The sequence below is a fragment of the Capra hircus genome, chromosome 29 (genome assembly GCF_001704415.2).
Source record: "Capra hircus breed San Clemente chromosome 29, ASM170441v1, whole genome shotgun sequence".
In the NCBI taxonomy this organism is placed as follows: domain Eukaryota; kingdom Metazoa; phylum Chordata; class Mammalia; order Artiodactyla; family Bovidae; genus Capra; species Capra hircus.
Window position 1 is genome coordinate 45,892,252 of NC_030836.1, and position 15,339 is coordinate 45,907,590.

At 64.1% G+C, this 15,339-nt stretch overlaps 2 protein-coding genes across 4 annotated transcripts; one reads left to right on the top strand and one right to left on the bottom strand.

The window, feature by feature from the left end:
- Window positions 642-2,343, bottom strand: LOC108634208 (translation initiation factor IF-2-like). Its single transcript, XM_018042762.1, has 4 exons — window positions 1,566-2,343; window positions 1,246-1,254; window positions 1,046-1,147; window positions 642-943 (listed from the first exon to the last, which is right to left on the bottom strand). The coding sequence occupies exons 1-4, from the start codon at window positions 2,341-2,343 to the stop codon at window positions 642-644; spliced, it is 1,191 nt and encodes a 396-aa protein (XP_017898251.1).
- HRAS (HRas proto-oncogene, GTPase) lies at window positions 2,313-5,207 on the top strand. Of its 3 annotated transcripts, XM_018043555.1 has the most exons (6): window positions 2,313-2,437; window positions 3,570-3,731; window positions 3,900-4,078; window positions 4,180-4,339; window positions 4,427-4,508; window positions 4,849-5,207. In XM_018043555.1, the coding sequence occupies exons 2-5, from the start codon at window positions 3,621-3,623 to the stop codon at window positions 4,487-4,489; spliced, it is 513 nt and encodes a 170-aa protein (XP_017899044.1). In that variant the 5' UTR covers window positions 2,313-2,437; window positions 3,570-3,620; the 3' UTR covers window positions 4,490-4,508; window positions 4,849-5,207. The 3 variants fall into 3 exon arrangements, with proteins under 3 accessions (XP_017899044.1, XP_017899042.1, XP_017899043.1); XM_018043553.1 differs by lacking the exon at window positions 4,427-4,508; XM_018043554.1 differs by lacking the exons at window positions 2,313-2,437; window positions 4,427-4,508 and adding an exon at window positions 2,490-2,506.

Consider the following 15,339-nt stretch of genomic DNA (forward strand, 5'->3'; position numbering starts at 1 on the left):
GGGCCTGGGTAGGAGGCTGAGGCTCTGGAAACACTGTCCCCTCACGTCCACTCATTGGCCTCGACCTGTCCACTCTCTTGATGGCCTTGATCCCCTCCTGCCCTGCCACTCCCTGAGGCCCCAAGCTGGAAACCTGGGGGCCTTTCTTCCTCTACGGCACAGGCGAATGTCAGCTTCTGGCCGGACTCACTGCCTCTCTTGGTCCCCTCCACCTGCCACCCCCAGAGGTCAGGGCTTGGGGTTCCTCCTGTCCTGGTGACCTCAAGATCCTCAGCAGGGCCAGGGATTATGGGATGGGCCCCAGGGAAGCAGATCTGACATCTGGGGCATCACAGGGACCCCCCTGTCGTGGCCGCTCCATCCTCGGCCTCCGTTCTCCCCCTGGCATGGGGAAAACCGTGGCCCTGCGGCCCCAGACCCAAAGGTGCGCTCGGCTCTCACCTGAGGGGGTCGGCCCCCGTGCCCCGGCCGAGGCCCCGGGAGCCCTCCTGTGCCGGGCGTTCCCTTCGACTCGGTAGTTCTCTCGGCCGCGGGGTTGAGGGGCCTGGGCGCCAAGGCAACGGGGGCGGGGCCTCAGCTGAACCTGCAAATATTCATGGGCCACGGGAACCCTCAGGCTCCGCGCGGTCGAGCCACGCCCCTTAGCGACGGTTGCTGGGGCGCGGGGGGCCAACCTGGTTGCGGGGTTCGCGCTGGTCTCGCCCCGCGCGGGCGCACGGCAGGGCCCCTCCCACAAGGAGGGACGCTGGGGAGGGGAGACGCTGTCTAGCCCGCGGGGCGCAGACGAGCCCAAAGTCTGCACCCACAAAGGTGACGTGGGATGGAGACTCGTGCCCGCCTTTCTCAGGTGGGAGGCGCCCCTGTCGGGCGGTCCCTGAGACCAGGGCCCTGCAGGGTTCACCTCCGCCTACTTGTGTGGCCCACGCCACGACAAAAGGACCCCCTGAAGACGAGGGGACTGCACACCTGGAGGGGAGTCCAGAGTGTCCGCGCCGGCGAGGGGCCGCCACCCACTGTCATTTATGCGCCTTTACTGCGCGTCTACGGCCGTCAACGGGACACGCGGGGTTGGCGCCGTGCTGGAGGCGGGAGCGGCCCCCAGGGTCCCGCCGGGGTCGAGGCCGGCAGCGGGATGAGCTCCCGGGAACTGCGCGGAGCCCGAGCGGGAGGGGGCCGAGAGGCGCGGAGGGTGGGGTTGCCAGCTAGTGCCGGAGGGGCAAAGGTCTGGGCTCACGTGAGACGCACCGTTCTTTCCTGTAAATACGGAGGATGTTTTTATGCGTTACTGTGAAAAATTTTTTAATGTTAAAAACATGCATTTCTGAGCGTCTTTAAAGGAGATACAATGTGCACACTTATGCCTGGGAGGCGGTAGACTTGAGTTTAGCCCTCCATAGCAACTTCGGGGGTGAATTTGCTGGGTATGGGTTGTTAGCTAAGATTCCGCAGGGCTGGGACCTGGGGCTTCGGGGAAGCTCGATGGGGAGGTAGTCTGCACGGGCTGCCCATGTTTTGGGAGGCTAGCGGTGATGCTCGGCGGAGCCCGCGGCGGGGCTGCGCGCTACGTAAGCGAGAAGCAAGACCCTGGGCACTGGCTGGAAACACGGAGCCGGACTCGCCGTTCCGCGGGCTCAGACGTCCCCGCCCAGGCGAGGCGCCCGCGAGGCCGAGCCGCTCCCAGGACCCCGCAGAAGCTGCCAGGCGCCCCTCCCGGAGCCACCTGCGCCTGACCCTCGTCTGGACAGCCCCTCCGCCCTTCTCCGGCCTCAGGTCCGGGGCATCCGCGGGGTTGAAGATGCGGGCTCCTGCCTCCCTGAGGCTTAGCCCTCGGGCCGTCGCCTCCTTTCCGGGCCCTGCGAGGGGCGGCGCGGACCCGGGCCGGGGGCGGGGTAGGCGCAGCGGTGCCCGGCGGGGGTGCCCGGGGTCCGGCGCGGGGCTCCGGGAGCAGCGCCCCGCCCCAGGCCACACCCGGCCGCGGACTCGCTTAGCCACGGGGTCTCTATCTCCCCGCGAGGCCCGCCTGCCCCAGGGAGAGCCCGGGCCTCCCTCGGGGACGCCGCCCCCCGGGGCCCGACGCTCCGCGCAACCAGCCCCGCAGGCCGCGGCCCGCGCCGGCCGCCAGAGCGGGCGCCGCCCTCGGCGAGGCTCCCGGAAGCCCCGCCCGGCCGGGGCTCTGACGGGCGGGCCTCTCGGCCAACCGGGGCGGGGCGAGCCGGGCCCGGCGCGCTCGGCCAATCGCAGGCCGCGCAGGGCTGACGGACGGGCGTGGGGCGGGGCGCGCGCGGCCGGGTCCAGTGTGCGCCGCCCGCCGCCGGAGCCGCACCCGCCGCGGACGGAGCCCATGCGCCGGGCGAGCCCTGCGCCCCGGCCCCGGCCCCTGCCGCCGCCCCCGCCCCCTCCCCGGCCCCGGCCCCGGGGGCAGTCGCGCCTGTGAGCGGTGAGTGCGGCGGGAGCGGTGGGCCGGGCGGGGGGCCTGCTGTCTGCGCTCGGCGCGCCGGGGGCGCAGGTGAGCCGCGGGCGGCGGCGGGCGGGGCGCTGCGGCGGGGGCTGCGGGAGGCGGCGGGTTCGCGCCGCCGCGCCCCGGCCAGCACCTCTGGCTCCGTGTCCCGGGCCCGGCCTTACGGGCTCCGCAAGTGACCTGGGTGTCCGCGAGCAGAGGCGCTAGGCCGGGTCTTCCACCCGCCGGAGCCGCACGGGCCCCTCCGGAGAGCTCGGGCATCCGGCGGCCATCACACGCCCGGCGAACCGGGGGTTTAGAAAGTCACTGCTTGCGGTCCCCGCAAGGGCGCCTCTTCTTTAAGCATCAGAAACCGCTGACATCCCAGCTGGGAGCCTAGGGCCCAGGCCCTGTCCGGTTCTCACCTGTCCCCTTGCGGCCACACCTCTTTGGGGTCTTTTCCTGTGATCTGCTTCCTGGAGCCTCGGCCCCCTGTCCACCTCCACAGCTGCTTTATATTCTCCAGAGTTCTGGCAGTGGGACCCGTGGGCTCATGCGGACTTTCCCCTTGGAGTGTCGCCCACACTGCCAGGGCAGGGGTTCTTCTGTCCCCGTGCGCCTGGAGCAGCGCCTGGCATGCAGTAGGTGCTTACTGCATACTTCTCAGATGCACCAGCATGCCCTGGGGGGAGGGCTGGAGCAGATTGTCGGTTGCCACCAGCCTGTCTGGGCACGCTGCTGTGCCCGCCACTGTGGCAAGACCTGTTCTCGTGGGGGTGCTGGTAACCTCAGCCCAACGCACCTCTAGTTTAGGCTTTTTGCCTACTCAGCAGGTTCTAATTCGGGTACGTGCTTGGGAGACGCTCCCTGCTCCCAGCCTTGCCTCTGAGGGGCCTGCTCCTTGCTCCTTGCTTTTCTGGTACAGTCATTAGGGGCAGCTGGAGGCAAGACCCCCTCCCATCTCTGGGCTGCAGGTGCCACAGGTGAGGGCTGGACCACCTGTGTGGCTGCTGCCCCTGTCATCTGGGTGGATAGGCCCAGGGGGCAGGCCGGAGCTGGCCAGGCTGGTCCAGGGAGCTCCCTGCGCCCACCCTGCACGGTCCGGCCATGCTGAGTGTGGCTCCCTCGGCAGGTGGGACCGCAAGCCACTGCAGCGCCTCGTGCCTCAGTCTCCTGAGGAGCGATGACGGAGTATAAGCTCGTGGTGGTGGGCGCCGGCGGCGTGGGGAAGAGCGCCCTGACCATCCAGCTCATTCAGAACCACTTCGTGGACGAGTATGACCCCACCATCGAGGTGAGTCCACCTGGCTCCTGTCCGCTGCTCAGCTTCTGATGTGGGCCTGACTCGCACCTCCTCTAAGAAAAGGTCCCCGTGTCACGGGCCCCCGGGGCGGGGCAAGAGAGGAGCGAGGGAGGTCTCCCCCCGGGAGGGCCGGCTGTCTCTGAACAGTGTCGTCCCTAGGACTCCTACCGGAAGCAAGTGGTCATCGACGGGGAGACGTGCCTGCTGGACATCCTGGACACGGCGGGCCAGGAGGAGTACAGCGCCATGCGGGACCAGTACATGCGCACCGGGGAGGGCTTCCTCTGCGTGTTTGCCATCAACCACACCAAGTCCTTCGAGGACATCCATCAGTACCGGTGAGCTGCCCGCCGGCCCTCAGGGGCCCCTGGCCCTCTCTGTGCCCTGAGTGCACCCAAGCCTGCGGGCCGCCTGCCAGCTCAGCCTTTCCTCCTTGCAGGGAGCAGATCAAGAGGGTGAAGGACTCGGACGACGTGCCCATGGTGTTGGTCGGGAACAAGTGCGACCTGGCCGCGCGCACCGTGGAGTCTCGGCAGGCCCAGGACCTCGCCCGCAGCTACGGCATTCCGTACATCGAGACCTCCGCCAAGACCCGCCAGGTGAGCCCGGCCCCTGCCCCGCAGCCAGCCAGGGCCCCGCCCCGCCCACCCGGGACAGGGCTCACTGCCCCCTCTCCCTCGACGCAGGGCAGCCGCTCTGGCTCTGGCTGCAGCTCCGGGACCCTCTGGGACCCTCCGGGACCCCCGTGACCCAGCCGCCCCTCTCGCTGTAAGTCTCCCCGGATGGCAGGGCAGCGAGGGAGGCCAGGGCCCGGGTCTGGGCTGAAACAGCTCCCGGGGGAGGTGGGGGTGCCCGGAGAGAGCTGCCCTGAGCCAGACCGGAGCAGTGACCCTGGGGCCCCAGCCCCCCTACCCCCAGAGTGCCCCGCGGGTCCCAGGGTGCCCCGAAGACTCAGTGGGCTGGCAGCTGAGGACAGGCCTCCCGACGAGGCGGGCCTGGGGCCCGAGGCAGGCAGGACCCGGCTCCCTGTCTGCGGGGTGGGGAGAGGGCTGGGGCCCTGCCCGCTGCTGAGGCGGTGGTCCTGCCCTGACCCGGGCCCTTCTCCTAGGGCGTGGAGGACGCCTTCTACACCCTGGTGCGCGAGATCCGGCAGCACAAGATGCGCAAGCTGAGCCCACCGGACGAGGGCGGCCCCGGCTGCCTGAGCTGCAGGTGCCTGCTCTCCTGACGGCAGCGGGGGCGCGGAGCGCTGGGTGCCACGCAGGAGGCGGCACAGCAGGGAAGGAGGGGGGTGCCGCCAGAGCCCGGCCCCCCAGGCCGGTGGACAGAGTGCCCACGGGCCTCCCGGGACGCTTGGCACAGACTCTGGTGAACTGACGCAGCTGGCCCCCAGCCTCGCTCTCCTCCAGCCCTGTCCTGGCCCAGCGGGCGCAGGCCGAGTCGCAGTAAATTATTTCATGATCTTGACCTGGCGTCTGCCTGAGGCCAGGATGCCGCAGCGCGTGTGGCCTCCCAGGAGGCAGGGAACTGCAGCTTCGTCTGGGCGGCGGCCGCCCCGCCTCCGTGTGGCCCCTGGCATGTCTGTCAGAGTTTTCTGGGTGCGGCCAGAACCGGCCACCTGACACACGGGAGTTTCTCAACCTTTAATCAGCAAGGGGGGATACTGAGGCCAGATACTGTCTGCGGAGGTCAGGGAGGAGCGGGCCACTGGGGCGGCTTTCGGGGCACTGCCCGGCTCTGCTGGGGCCGTGCTGGTCCCGGCACCGCGAGAGGCGCTGGCTGCAGGTGCCCCGGGGCAGGGGGGCCCTCTGAGCCCAGCGCCGTGTCTCCAGCAGGCTGGGTGGAGCTGGTGGCTGGGGTGGCTCAGGCAAGAGCTGAAGGGGATGGACCGCGTTCTGCCTCAATGCAGGCCTCAATTCGCCTGTGGCCTCTTGGTTCACCAGGAAGTCTGGGGGGATCCTGTCGCTGGGGCCGCTGTCCCGAGGGCAGTCCTGGGCTGGGGGTCGGTGGGCCAGGCATGGAGCCCGGGCTCCCAGAGGGAGGCCTGTGGCCGTGGCCCCCGTCGTGTGGCTGCTCTGGCTTTGGGCTGGCCTGGCGGGGCAGGGTCCAGGCTGCTCGTGTGGGGCCGGGGGGCCAGGGAGGGCCAGCCTGTCCGCTCTGGGGAGTGTCTCGATACTGGGAGGGGTGGGGGTGCCTGGGGGCCAGATCCAGCCACTCGCTGGGAATGCACGGACCGGGTCGGCTTCCCCACCAGGCCAGGTGACCTGTGCAAGGTGGGCCTGTGAGGCCTACGTGGCCACCCCGGCCCGACACTGGGAACTGCCCTCAAGCCCGCTGGCCTCCGGCCTCTGCAGGGGCTGACACTGCCCAGCCCTGGCCGGGTCGGCCGAGTCTCAGAGCAGAGGAGCAGACGGATGGGGTGAGGAGGAAGCCCCGGGACCCCCATCCCTCATTGCCCCGGGGTGACTCGGGACCGCTGCTGAGCCTGCCTGGGCCGGGGGAGGTTGCCTTTCATCCCGTGCAGCTCAGCCATTGAGAGGCTTGCAGGACCCGGCCTGGGGACAGCGTGTCCTGCAGCAGCTCCTGCAGGCCTTCCAGGAGCGGGTTCTGGGGGGGAGAGTGCCATCCGGTCAGTGGGGCCCCCCCCAGGAAGGCCCGGCCCCCCACTCCGGAGCACCCCCTGTGGGAGCGACATGTCCGCTGTGCGTCACGCCTGGGGCTCCAGCCGTGCCCGGTGTGGGGTGGGCATGCTCCGGGCAGTGGGCTGGCTGGGTCTCCAAGGCCTGCTCGCTCCACATGGGTGGAGCAGGGTCAGAGGGCGCGCTCCGGGCCAGTGGGCTGGCCGGCTCTCTACTGCCTGCTCCACACCGCCACTGGCTTTATGCACCTGAGGACTTGTGGCCGTGAGCACGCGCTCGCCTTCCAGGATGTAGGTGTCTCCAGGCTTCATGGTGACGACAAGGGGGTCTTTGCGGACAGCAGGCCCGGCAGGGTCAGCTTGAGCAGGGCACGGTGGGGGTCCCAGCACAGGGTACAAACCCCCCAGTGGCCTCTGGCCCCTGCAGTCCCCCCGGGCTGTAGCAGACCAGCTCCTGCGGGTTCTCATCTGGGGGGCTTGTCCTGGTGGTCTTGGCTCCTGGACTTGGGCTCCCGGGTGAGCCGCCAGCACTCAGGTCGTCCCAGCCCCGCAGGGCAGCACGCTGGCTCGCCCACTCCCGGCTGACCCAGCCTTCCTGACAGGAGCCCCACGCCTGCAGGGGGGCTCTGGGCTGCCCTTGGACACCCCCTGGTGGGGCAGGGGCCTGGCGTGTCAGGAGGGGAGCTGGGCCCCCACCGGCATCTGGAGGGGGCAGGAGCACTGGGGGCCCCACCTCCTGGCAGCCTTGCCCAGTCGAGGAAGCCCTGAAGGGACCGCTCGATGCTGTGGGTCCTTGTGGGTGGCTACTCCTCGTGACGGGCCGCGTGGGGGTCAGGGCTGCTCTGGGCCCGGAAGCAGCCTTATCTCAGGGCCCAGGGCCCCCGCAGCTGGGGGACGTGCCCCGCGGGAAGAACGAAGCCCGCGGGAGCCCGGCTGCCGGTGTGGCACAGTGGCCAGCTCGCGGGTGCGTCTGCGTGCTGCTGCTTCGGCTTGGGGGTGCCCCTGCTGAGAGTGAGCTGGTGATGGGCCTGAGATCGTAGCAGTCTCGGGAACCCCGTATGAAGAAGCCTGAGGAGCCCCCAGACCCCACAGGTCAGGGCTGCCCCCACCGAGGGTCAAGTGCCGCCCTGACCCCGGCCCTCAGGGCCTCTCAGTCCTGGCTGGACACGCTCTTCCCAGGCAGGACACCCTTCCTGTGGGGCCGGGGCTGGGGCAACGCCCTTTGGCCCAGCTCTGCTGCCGTCCTGGGCTGAGGGTGGGCTGGGGACCGGCCCTGGCAGGTGTCCCAACCACAGCAGGGGTTCTGGGACTGAGGGGCAGGGAGTGTGGCCCACGGGGTGGCTAATGGGGCCGTGCTTGATTGTCTCCTGGGCCTGGGAGTCAGGCTGGGCACATGGTGTCGCCACCTGGGCCCCACCTGGCTGTGGCCTCAGAGGGCACTGGGCACCTGGTGGGCATGAGGCAGGGATGGGGGTGCCCAGAGGCCAGCGTGGGGAGCCAGTGCCCTTCACTGATAGGAAGATGGACTTGGCAGGGTCCCACCAGCCCTGCTGCTGGGGGAGCTCTCCCGGGAGACCCTGGCTCTGGGGCACTCCCAGCAGTCCAGGGCAGTCACCTACCACGCACGGCCTGCTTCTCGTCAGTCATGAGCTGGACCAGCGCCAGAAGCTGTCCTCCTGGTCCAGGAGCGCAGCAGGACGGCTACAACCTGGTTCACGCCAGGCTCTTGCCAGAGCCAGACACAGAGAGAGGGCCACCCAGAGGCTTCCTCGGCTCCTGGACGGGCTCCTGGCTGGCGGAGCTCAGTGCCCTGCAGGGGCCACCTGAGATGCCCTCGGGACTGGTGCGGGGCCAGCCCACCTTGGTCCCCTCTGAGATGAGGTGAGTGGGGCGTTGGGAACCTCCTGCTGTGAGGGCAGGCTGGGGGCTTCACCTGGGAGGGCACATGGCCAGGGGCTGGCCCAAGACCCCAAGGTGGGCAGCCCCTGGGGCCCTCTCAGCTGGTGTTCCTTGAGGGAACGTTCTGGAAAGAGGCAGGCAGAGGGGGAGCTGCGCCTCGGGGGCCCTACAGGTGCCTGGGTTCCCGGGAACCTTCGTTCCTGCCGAGCTGCTGCTGAGTGATGCGGCGGACCGAAAGTCCCTTCACAACAGTGACGCTTGTTTGGCCGAGTTCACTTGTGTGGAGCGCTTCCCCTGGCAGCCCTGCCAAGCACGGGGTTGTTCCAGCCAGGAGTCGGGTGCCTTTCTGCCCTGAAAAGTGGAGCCTGCACCCAGTGTTTCTGCCTCAGTCTGAGGTCGGGGGGCCCTGCACCACCTCCTGACCAGCTCTGAGATGCCCCTGGGCAGGGCGGGGCCTGGGCGCAGGGGTACTCCCAGGTCGTGCCCAGAGCAGGCCTCCAGCACGCGGACCAGGGCCTGCTGTCTGGGGAAGGGACACGGAGTGCATGTTTCACGCTGATCTTCATTTCATACTGTCTGACAAACCTTCACGACAAAATAGGTGTGTTTCAGAAGCCGAGAAAGCAGTGAAGTTGCACTTCAGTGTTAAACGGTTTTCAGGGGTAAAGTCTACGTGCAGTGACGCAAATACCCCAGGTGTGCGGTTCGACAAGGCTTTATTGTTCCAGCTTGCACATGTTACGGCTCAGTCTCCGGGGTGGCAGCCCCGTGGGTTTCTGCACACTCTGACCTAGGCTCCCTGCCCACGAGCCCTAGCAGCCGCTGACACTTGTCCTCCCGGGGCGATGCCTTTTCCAGAAGGTCCTACGAGTGGATTCACAGGTGGGGCTGGGTTCCTTTTAAGACGCACAGGCCCTGTTGAGCGAGTCAACGTCCTGTTCCACTTGGTGGAGCCCCGTGGTGCATCCATCCCCTTGTGGAAGATCATCTTGGTTGCTTCCAGTTCTTAATGATCACGGAGAGAGCAGTGATGCTGTGTGCAGGTTTTATGGATGTGGGTTTCAGCTCATCTGCGTGAGTACCCAGGAGCGTGATGCTGGCCACGTGGTGAGGGCGAGTGTGCTGGGCGAGAAGCCGCCGGCCGTCTCCGCGGTGGCTGCGCGTCTGTGCCCCGCCGCCCACTCCCGCCCGTGCTGGATGCTGTCCTCGCGCACGGTGGCTCCTCCTCTGGGCGAGTCCTTTATTAGATTCGCCATCGGTGAATACTTCCTCCCACCCTGGAGCTTTCTGTTTCACTCTAACAGTCTGGTGCAGAATTCAATGTTACATGCAGACACAGTTCTCACAGGTGCCCTGTCTCTCACCTGATCGGCCTCTCCCCTAGCGCCCATCGCCTCACCCTGTCCTGACATTCTGGCTGCTGATGCCACACGTGAGGCCCCTGGGGAAGGGACATGGGAGCTTGTTTCACGCTGATCTTCATCGCAAAGAAGCCAGAGGTTTAAGATGGAGCCAGCGGTTGGCACAAGCCACGCCCACTGTGCCTCCAGCAGGCAGGGTGCGTCCCTGGACAGCGGTGGCCAGGCCCTCGGTCTCGGATGCTTACCAGCTGGCCCGCTCCAGGAGACCTCGTTCTGTGGCAGGTCTGTGGGCTGGCAGGGGTGGCGGGGCTGGCGGGCCCCACCAGGCTCAGCCTCACACCTGGCTCCTGTCCGCACGAGGCCTGCAGCCTGGTGGCCCTGCGGGGCTGGCTGTTGCCTGGCTGACGCCCCTGGACCTGGCATTAGAGGTCAGCAGCATCACAGCCACTGTCTGCGGGTGAAGGCAGTTGTGGGACCATCTGGCTTCAGGGCCGAGGAAGCCCCTCCATAGAGCCCTCATCGTGAGAGGAGTCGGGTGGCCGCTCCACACCTGCCTCGCCGCCGCGGTCCCGTCTGGGCTAGACCCCTCTCCTCTCCAGGGTCCCGGCTCCGAAAGCACCTCTTGGTCCGGAGCGAGCGCGATCTCTTGGCTGTGCACGTGCGCCCTGCTTCTGTCATTGCAGAACCTGCCCTCCCGACCACCCACACGGCCTCCCTGGCTATCAGGGTCTTAGCCCTACACCCACGTCCGCGGACTGGAACAGGCTGTTCGGAAAGCAGTGAGGTGTTGGAGGCCTGACCTTAGGGGATCACAGCAAAAGCTTCCGGTGTAGCAACCGGGTCACGGCCAAGCATGAGAGAATGCCTGGGTGTTTTCGACTGCATCACAGGGCTTGAGGAATCTTAGTCCCCTGACCAAGGGTGGAACCCTGGCCTTCTGCAGTGACCGTGCCTAGGCCTAACCATTGGACCCCTGGGGGAATTCCCAAGAATCCGTTTTTAAAACTCACGCTGAGAGCCTATGGACAGGGTGCGGCTGGACATTTTGGGTTCACTGTAAAACACCCATGCGGGTCAAATGTGTGGTGAGTACGGACAGGACAGCGTTGCTGGGGTTGGACCTGGCTGATGAAATTCGGGCGGGTTGTCACACTTTAAAAATGAAAGACAGCGACCCCATGGGTTGCAGCCCACGAGGCTCCTCTGTGGGATTCTGCCGGCAGGAATACTGGAGTGGGTTGCCATGCTCTCCGCCAGGGGATCTTCCCATCCCAGGGATCAAACCTGGGTCTCCCGCATTACAGGGGGATTCTTTACTGAGCCACCATGGAAGGCGCTAGTAGTAAAGAACCTGCCTACCAATGCAGGAAACGTAAGTGACCTGAGTTTGATCCCTGGGTTGGAAAGATCTCCTGGAGGAGGGCATGGCAACCCACTGCAGTATTCTTGCCTGGAGAATCCCATGGACAGAGGAGCCTGGCGGGCTACAGTCCTTAGGGTCACAAAGAGTCAGACACGACTGAAGCGACTTAGCACGCAGATGCGCACACACTTTAAAAATAATAAATGATGGAAATGGTCTAAAAAAGCAGAAATGTATGACGTAAGGGCGGGCATCATTTTGACCGCTCCCCCTGGCATTCAGTCCATCTGGGCTGGGGCCGGTCTGGTCTCTGATGCCTGGCGCCTTTCCCACCCGCGGGGCCCTCTGGGGCCTGCTGAGCGATCCCACCTGGGCCCCCTCTCCCCCGCCCACTGCGCCGCGGCCCCTGCTCCTCCCGCGCCCACTCTCCCCCCTTGACGCTCTCCCCGCACAGCCAGGAGGGAGAGGCACCTCGCTGCCCAGCCCCAGGGACCCAGGGCGCCCGGATCACGACGCGGTTTTAGAAAGTGTGGCTCACGCTCCGTCATCTGCTTTGTGTCTGGGGAGTGGAGTCCCGCCCGCGCCTGCCTTCTCTGTGGGCGCGGCCAGTATCAGGCCTAACCCAGAGCCACTGCCCGCCGCTGCGTGGCCAGCGGAACAAGAGCTGTTTCTGCAGAAACCTCTGGCTTCTTTCTGAAGCTAAGGCGGGTCACCAGGGACGCCCGCGTCTAAAGCTCAGGCCCCTGCCCGTTAGGGTGGCGCCTTCCAGGCCAGTTGGACCCCTCCTCCGTCCCCTGAAGGGGGCCTTCTAGGATGACCGCGCCTGGGGGGCTGCGCCCAGGTGCGTGGGGAGGGAGGGCGGGGCGCTGCGCCTCTGTCCTCTGACCCCTCCGCAGGAGTCACACCGGACAGGAGGGGCGGGGCGGGGACGGGCGGGGCTAGGGACAGGAGGGGCGGGGAGGGGCGGGGCGGGGCGGGGAGGGGCGGGGCGGGCGGGCCTCGGCGGCAGCTCGTTTCCTTCCCCTCTGATCGTCTCCCGCTCCTGGCGTCCTCCTGCGCGCGCCCAGCTCGGGGTCCGCGAGGACTGGACGGCTGCTGAGGGCTCAGGCTCCCATCACCCTAACCTAAAACAGCCCAGGAGGAGTGCGGAGCCCCACGGTGCTGACAGCTCCCTGTCAGACCCTGCGTAGGGTGCAGAAGTTTGTCTTTGGGGCTCCCCGCAGCCCTAACAGACGCGCACGTCTCCCGGTTCAGAGCTCCCTTTTGTTCATACGGTGGAACACGCTTGGCCTCCGCACATTATCCTGATTTCTGCATATACCTGCCTGGTTTGGGGGCCCTTTCAGGACTGGGCGTGATGCTGGCTGTGGCCCCTCAGTGGCCAGTGGGTGTCCGCCACCTCACTAGCCTCCTAGGCGCCCTCCTCCGGCTGAGGCTGCAGCTCCCCCGCCGGGAGCACAGGGTGCCCTCCGCGGCCGTGTGACCTGGGGTACCCTCGCGGAGAGGCGCTGGGCAGAGGGAACGGACCGCATGTAGGGACCTTACTTAGGAAGGCTTTCTTAGCTTTCTGTGCTAATCTTTGGAACTCTGCATTCAGATGGATATATCTGTCCTTTTCTCCTTAGCCTTTCGCTTCTCTCTTCTCGCCTAACTGTTAGGCCTCCTCAGACAGCCATTTTGCCTTTTTGGATTTCCTCTTCTTGGGGATGGTTTTGATCATGGCCTCCTGTACAATGTTATGAACAGGAGTTCAGAATTGTCCATAGTTCTTCAGGCACTTTATCAGATCTAATCCCTTGAGTCTGTTTGTCACTTCCACTGTGTAATCATAAGGGATTTGATTTAGGTCATACCTGAATGGTCTAGTGGTTTTCCCTACTTTCTTCAATTTAAGTCTGAATTTTGTAATAGAATGGGAAAGACTAGAGATCTCTTCAAGAAAGTTAGAGATACCAAGGAAACATTTCATGCAAAGATGGGCTCAATAAAGGACAGAAACGGTATGGACCCAACAGAAGCAGAAGGTATTAAGAAGAGGTGGCAAGAATACACAGAAGAACTGTACAAAGGTCTTAAGGACCCAGATAACCATGATGGTGTGATCAGTTACCCAGAGCCAGACATCCTGGAGTGCGAAGTCAAGGGGGCCTTAGGAAGCATCACTATGAGCAAAGCTGGTGGAGGGGACAGAATTCCAGGTGAGCTATTTCAAATCCTGAAAGATGATGCTGTGAAAGTGCTGCACTCACTATGCCAGCAAATTTGGAAAACTCAGCAGTGGCCACAGGACTGGAAATGGTCAGTTTTCATTCCAGTCCCAAAGAAAGGCAATGCCAAAGAATGCTCAAACTACCGCACAATTGCACTCATCTCACATGCTAGTAAAGTAATGCTCAAAATTCTCCAAGCCAGGCTTCAACAGTTCATGAACTGAGAACTTCCAAATGTTCAAGCTGGATTTAGAGAAGGCAGAGGAACCAGAGATCAAATTGCCAACATCCATAGGATCATAGAAAAAGCACAAGAATTTCAGAAAAATATCTACTTCTGCTTCATTGACTATGCTAAAGCCTTTGACTGTGTGGATCACAATAAACTGGAAAATTCTTAAAGGGATGGTAATACCAGACCACCTTACTTGCCTCCTGAGAAATCTCTATGTGGGTCAAGAAGCAACAGTTAGAACTGGACATGGAACAACAAACTGGTTCCAAATAGGAAAAGGAGTACTTCAAGGCTGTATATTGTCACCTTGCTTATTTAACTTATATGCAGAGCACATCATGAGAAACGCTGGACTGGATGAAGCACAAGATGGAACAAGATGTGTGGGAGAAACAAATAACCTCAGATATGCCACCCTTACGGCAAAAAGCGAAGAACTAAAGAGCCTCTTGATGAAAGTGAAAGAGGAGAGTGGAAAAGCTGGCTTAAAACTCAACATTCAGAAAACGAAGATCATGGCATCCGGTCCCATCACTTCATGGCAAATAGATGGGAAACAGTGGAAACTGTGACAGACTTGATTTTCGTGGGCTCCAAAATCACTGCAGATGGTGACTGCAGCCATGAAGTTAAAAGATGCTTGCTCCTTGGAAGGAAATTTATGACCAGCCTAGACAGCATATTAAAAAGCAGAGACGTTACTTTGCCAACAAACAGCCATTAAGCCATGTTTTTTCCAGTGGTCATGTATGGATGTGAGAGTCGGACTATAAAGAAAGCTGAGTGCCAAAGAATTGATGCTTTTGAACTGTGGTGTTGGAGAAGACTCTTGAGAGTCCCTTGGACTGCAAGGAGATCCAACCAATCAATCTTAAAGGAAATCAGTCCTGAATATTCACTGGAAGGACTGATGCTGAAGCTGAAGCTCCAATACTTCGGCCACTTAATGCGAAGAAGTGACTCATTGGAAAAGACCCTGATGCTGGGAAAAACTGAAGGCAGAGGAGAGGGGGACGACAGAGGATGAGATGGTTGGATGGCATCACCGACTCGACGGACGTCAGTTTGAGCACACTCCGGGAGACGGTGAAGGCCAGGGAGGCCTGGTGTGCTGCAGTCCATGGGGTCGCAAAGAGTCGGACAGGACTGAGCAACTGAGAGGAACTGAAGGGACCTCACTGGGCAATAGGAAAAGACCCGTTTCTTGTCCCAGTTCAGCTCTTCAAATAACACAGGCCTGTGGGTCCTCTGGTGTGGCCGTGCCTTCTCTTCCATGTTTCTCTGGGCGACTTCTTGCTCTTTTCCCCCGGTCTCTGCCCCTCGCTGGGTGTCCATGCCCGCCCTGGTCTCTGCCCCTCGCTGGGTGTCCATGCCCGCCCTGCTCTCTGCCCCTCACTGGGTGTCCGTGCCCCCCTTGGTCTCTGCCCCTTGCTGGGTATCTATGCCCCCCCCAGTCTCTGCCCCTTGCTGGGTGGCTCTATCCATGCCCACCCTGGCCTCTGCCCCTTGCTGGGGGGCTCTGTCGATGCCGCCCCCACCCCCAGCTGTCAGGTGGGCTTAGTTTGATCCCAGGTGGCATCTGTCCATCTCTGGACCAAGTGTTTGTACCAGGCCAAGCAGAATGGGCAGCGGGGCAGGGGTGTATGGGGCCCTCCTGGCAGGCAGGCTGGGGTCGTGGGCCTGGGAGGTGCCAGGAGAGTGCTGGGGGTGGGTGAAGGGCCCCGGAGGCGGCCTGGCCTGTGGGCGCTGCCCCACACGGGGGAGAGGCCTGGTCCTGCCCTCTGTTCTCTGCCTTCACCTGCTCCAGGTCCAGCAGCAGAGACCACACCTGCCCTGGCCCCAGTGGAGGTCCCCCCGCAGACCCGGCGGCACGTTCAGGAGGGAAGCCTGCCC

What these genes read in the sequence shown, in the direction of transcription:
- LOC108634208 (XM_018042762.1), bottom strand. Translation starts at nt 2,343, where the DNA reads ATGGGCTCCGTCCGCGGCGGGTGCGGCTCCGGCGGCGGGCGGCGCACA. An exon ending in CGCGTGTCCCGTTGACGGCC is followed by an intron (nt 944 to 1,045) that starts GTAGACGCGCAG and finishes CCTCGTCTTCAG; the next exon opens with GGGGTCCTTTTGTCGTGGCG.
- HRAS (XM_018043553.1), top strand. Translation starts at nt 3,621, where the DNA reads ATGACGGAGTATAAGCTCGTGGTGGTGGGCGCCGGCGGCGTGGGGAAG. An exon ending in AGTATGACCCCACCATCGAG is followed by an intron (nt 3,732 to 3,899) that starts GTGAGTCCACCT and finishes TGTCGTCCCTAG; the next exon opens with GACTCCTACCGGAAGCAAGT. An exon ending in GAGGACATCCATCAGTACCG is followed by an intron (nt 4,079 to 4,179) that starts GTGAGCTGCCCG and finishes TCCTCCTTGCAG; the next exon opens with GGAGCAGATCAAGAGGGTGA.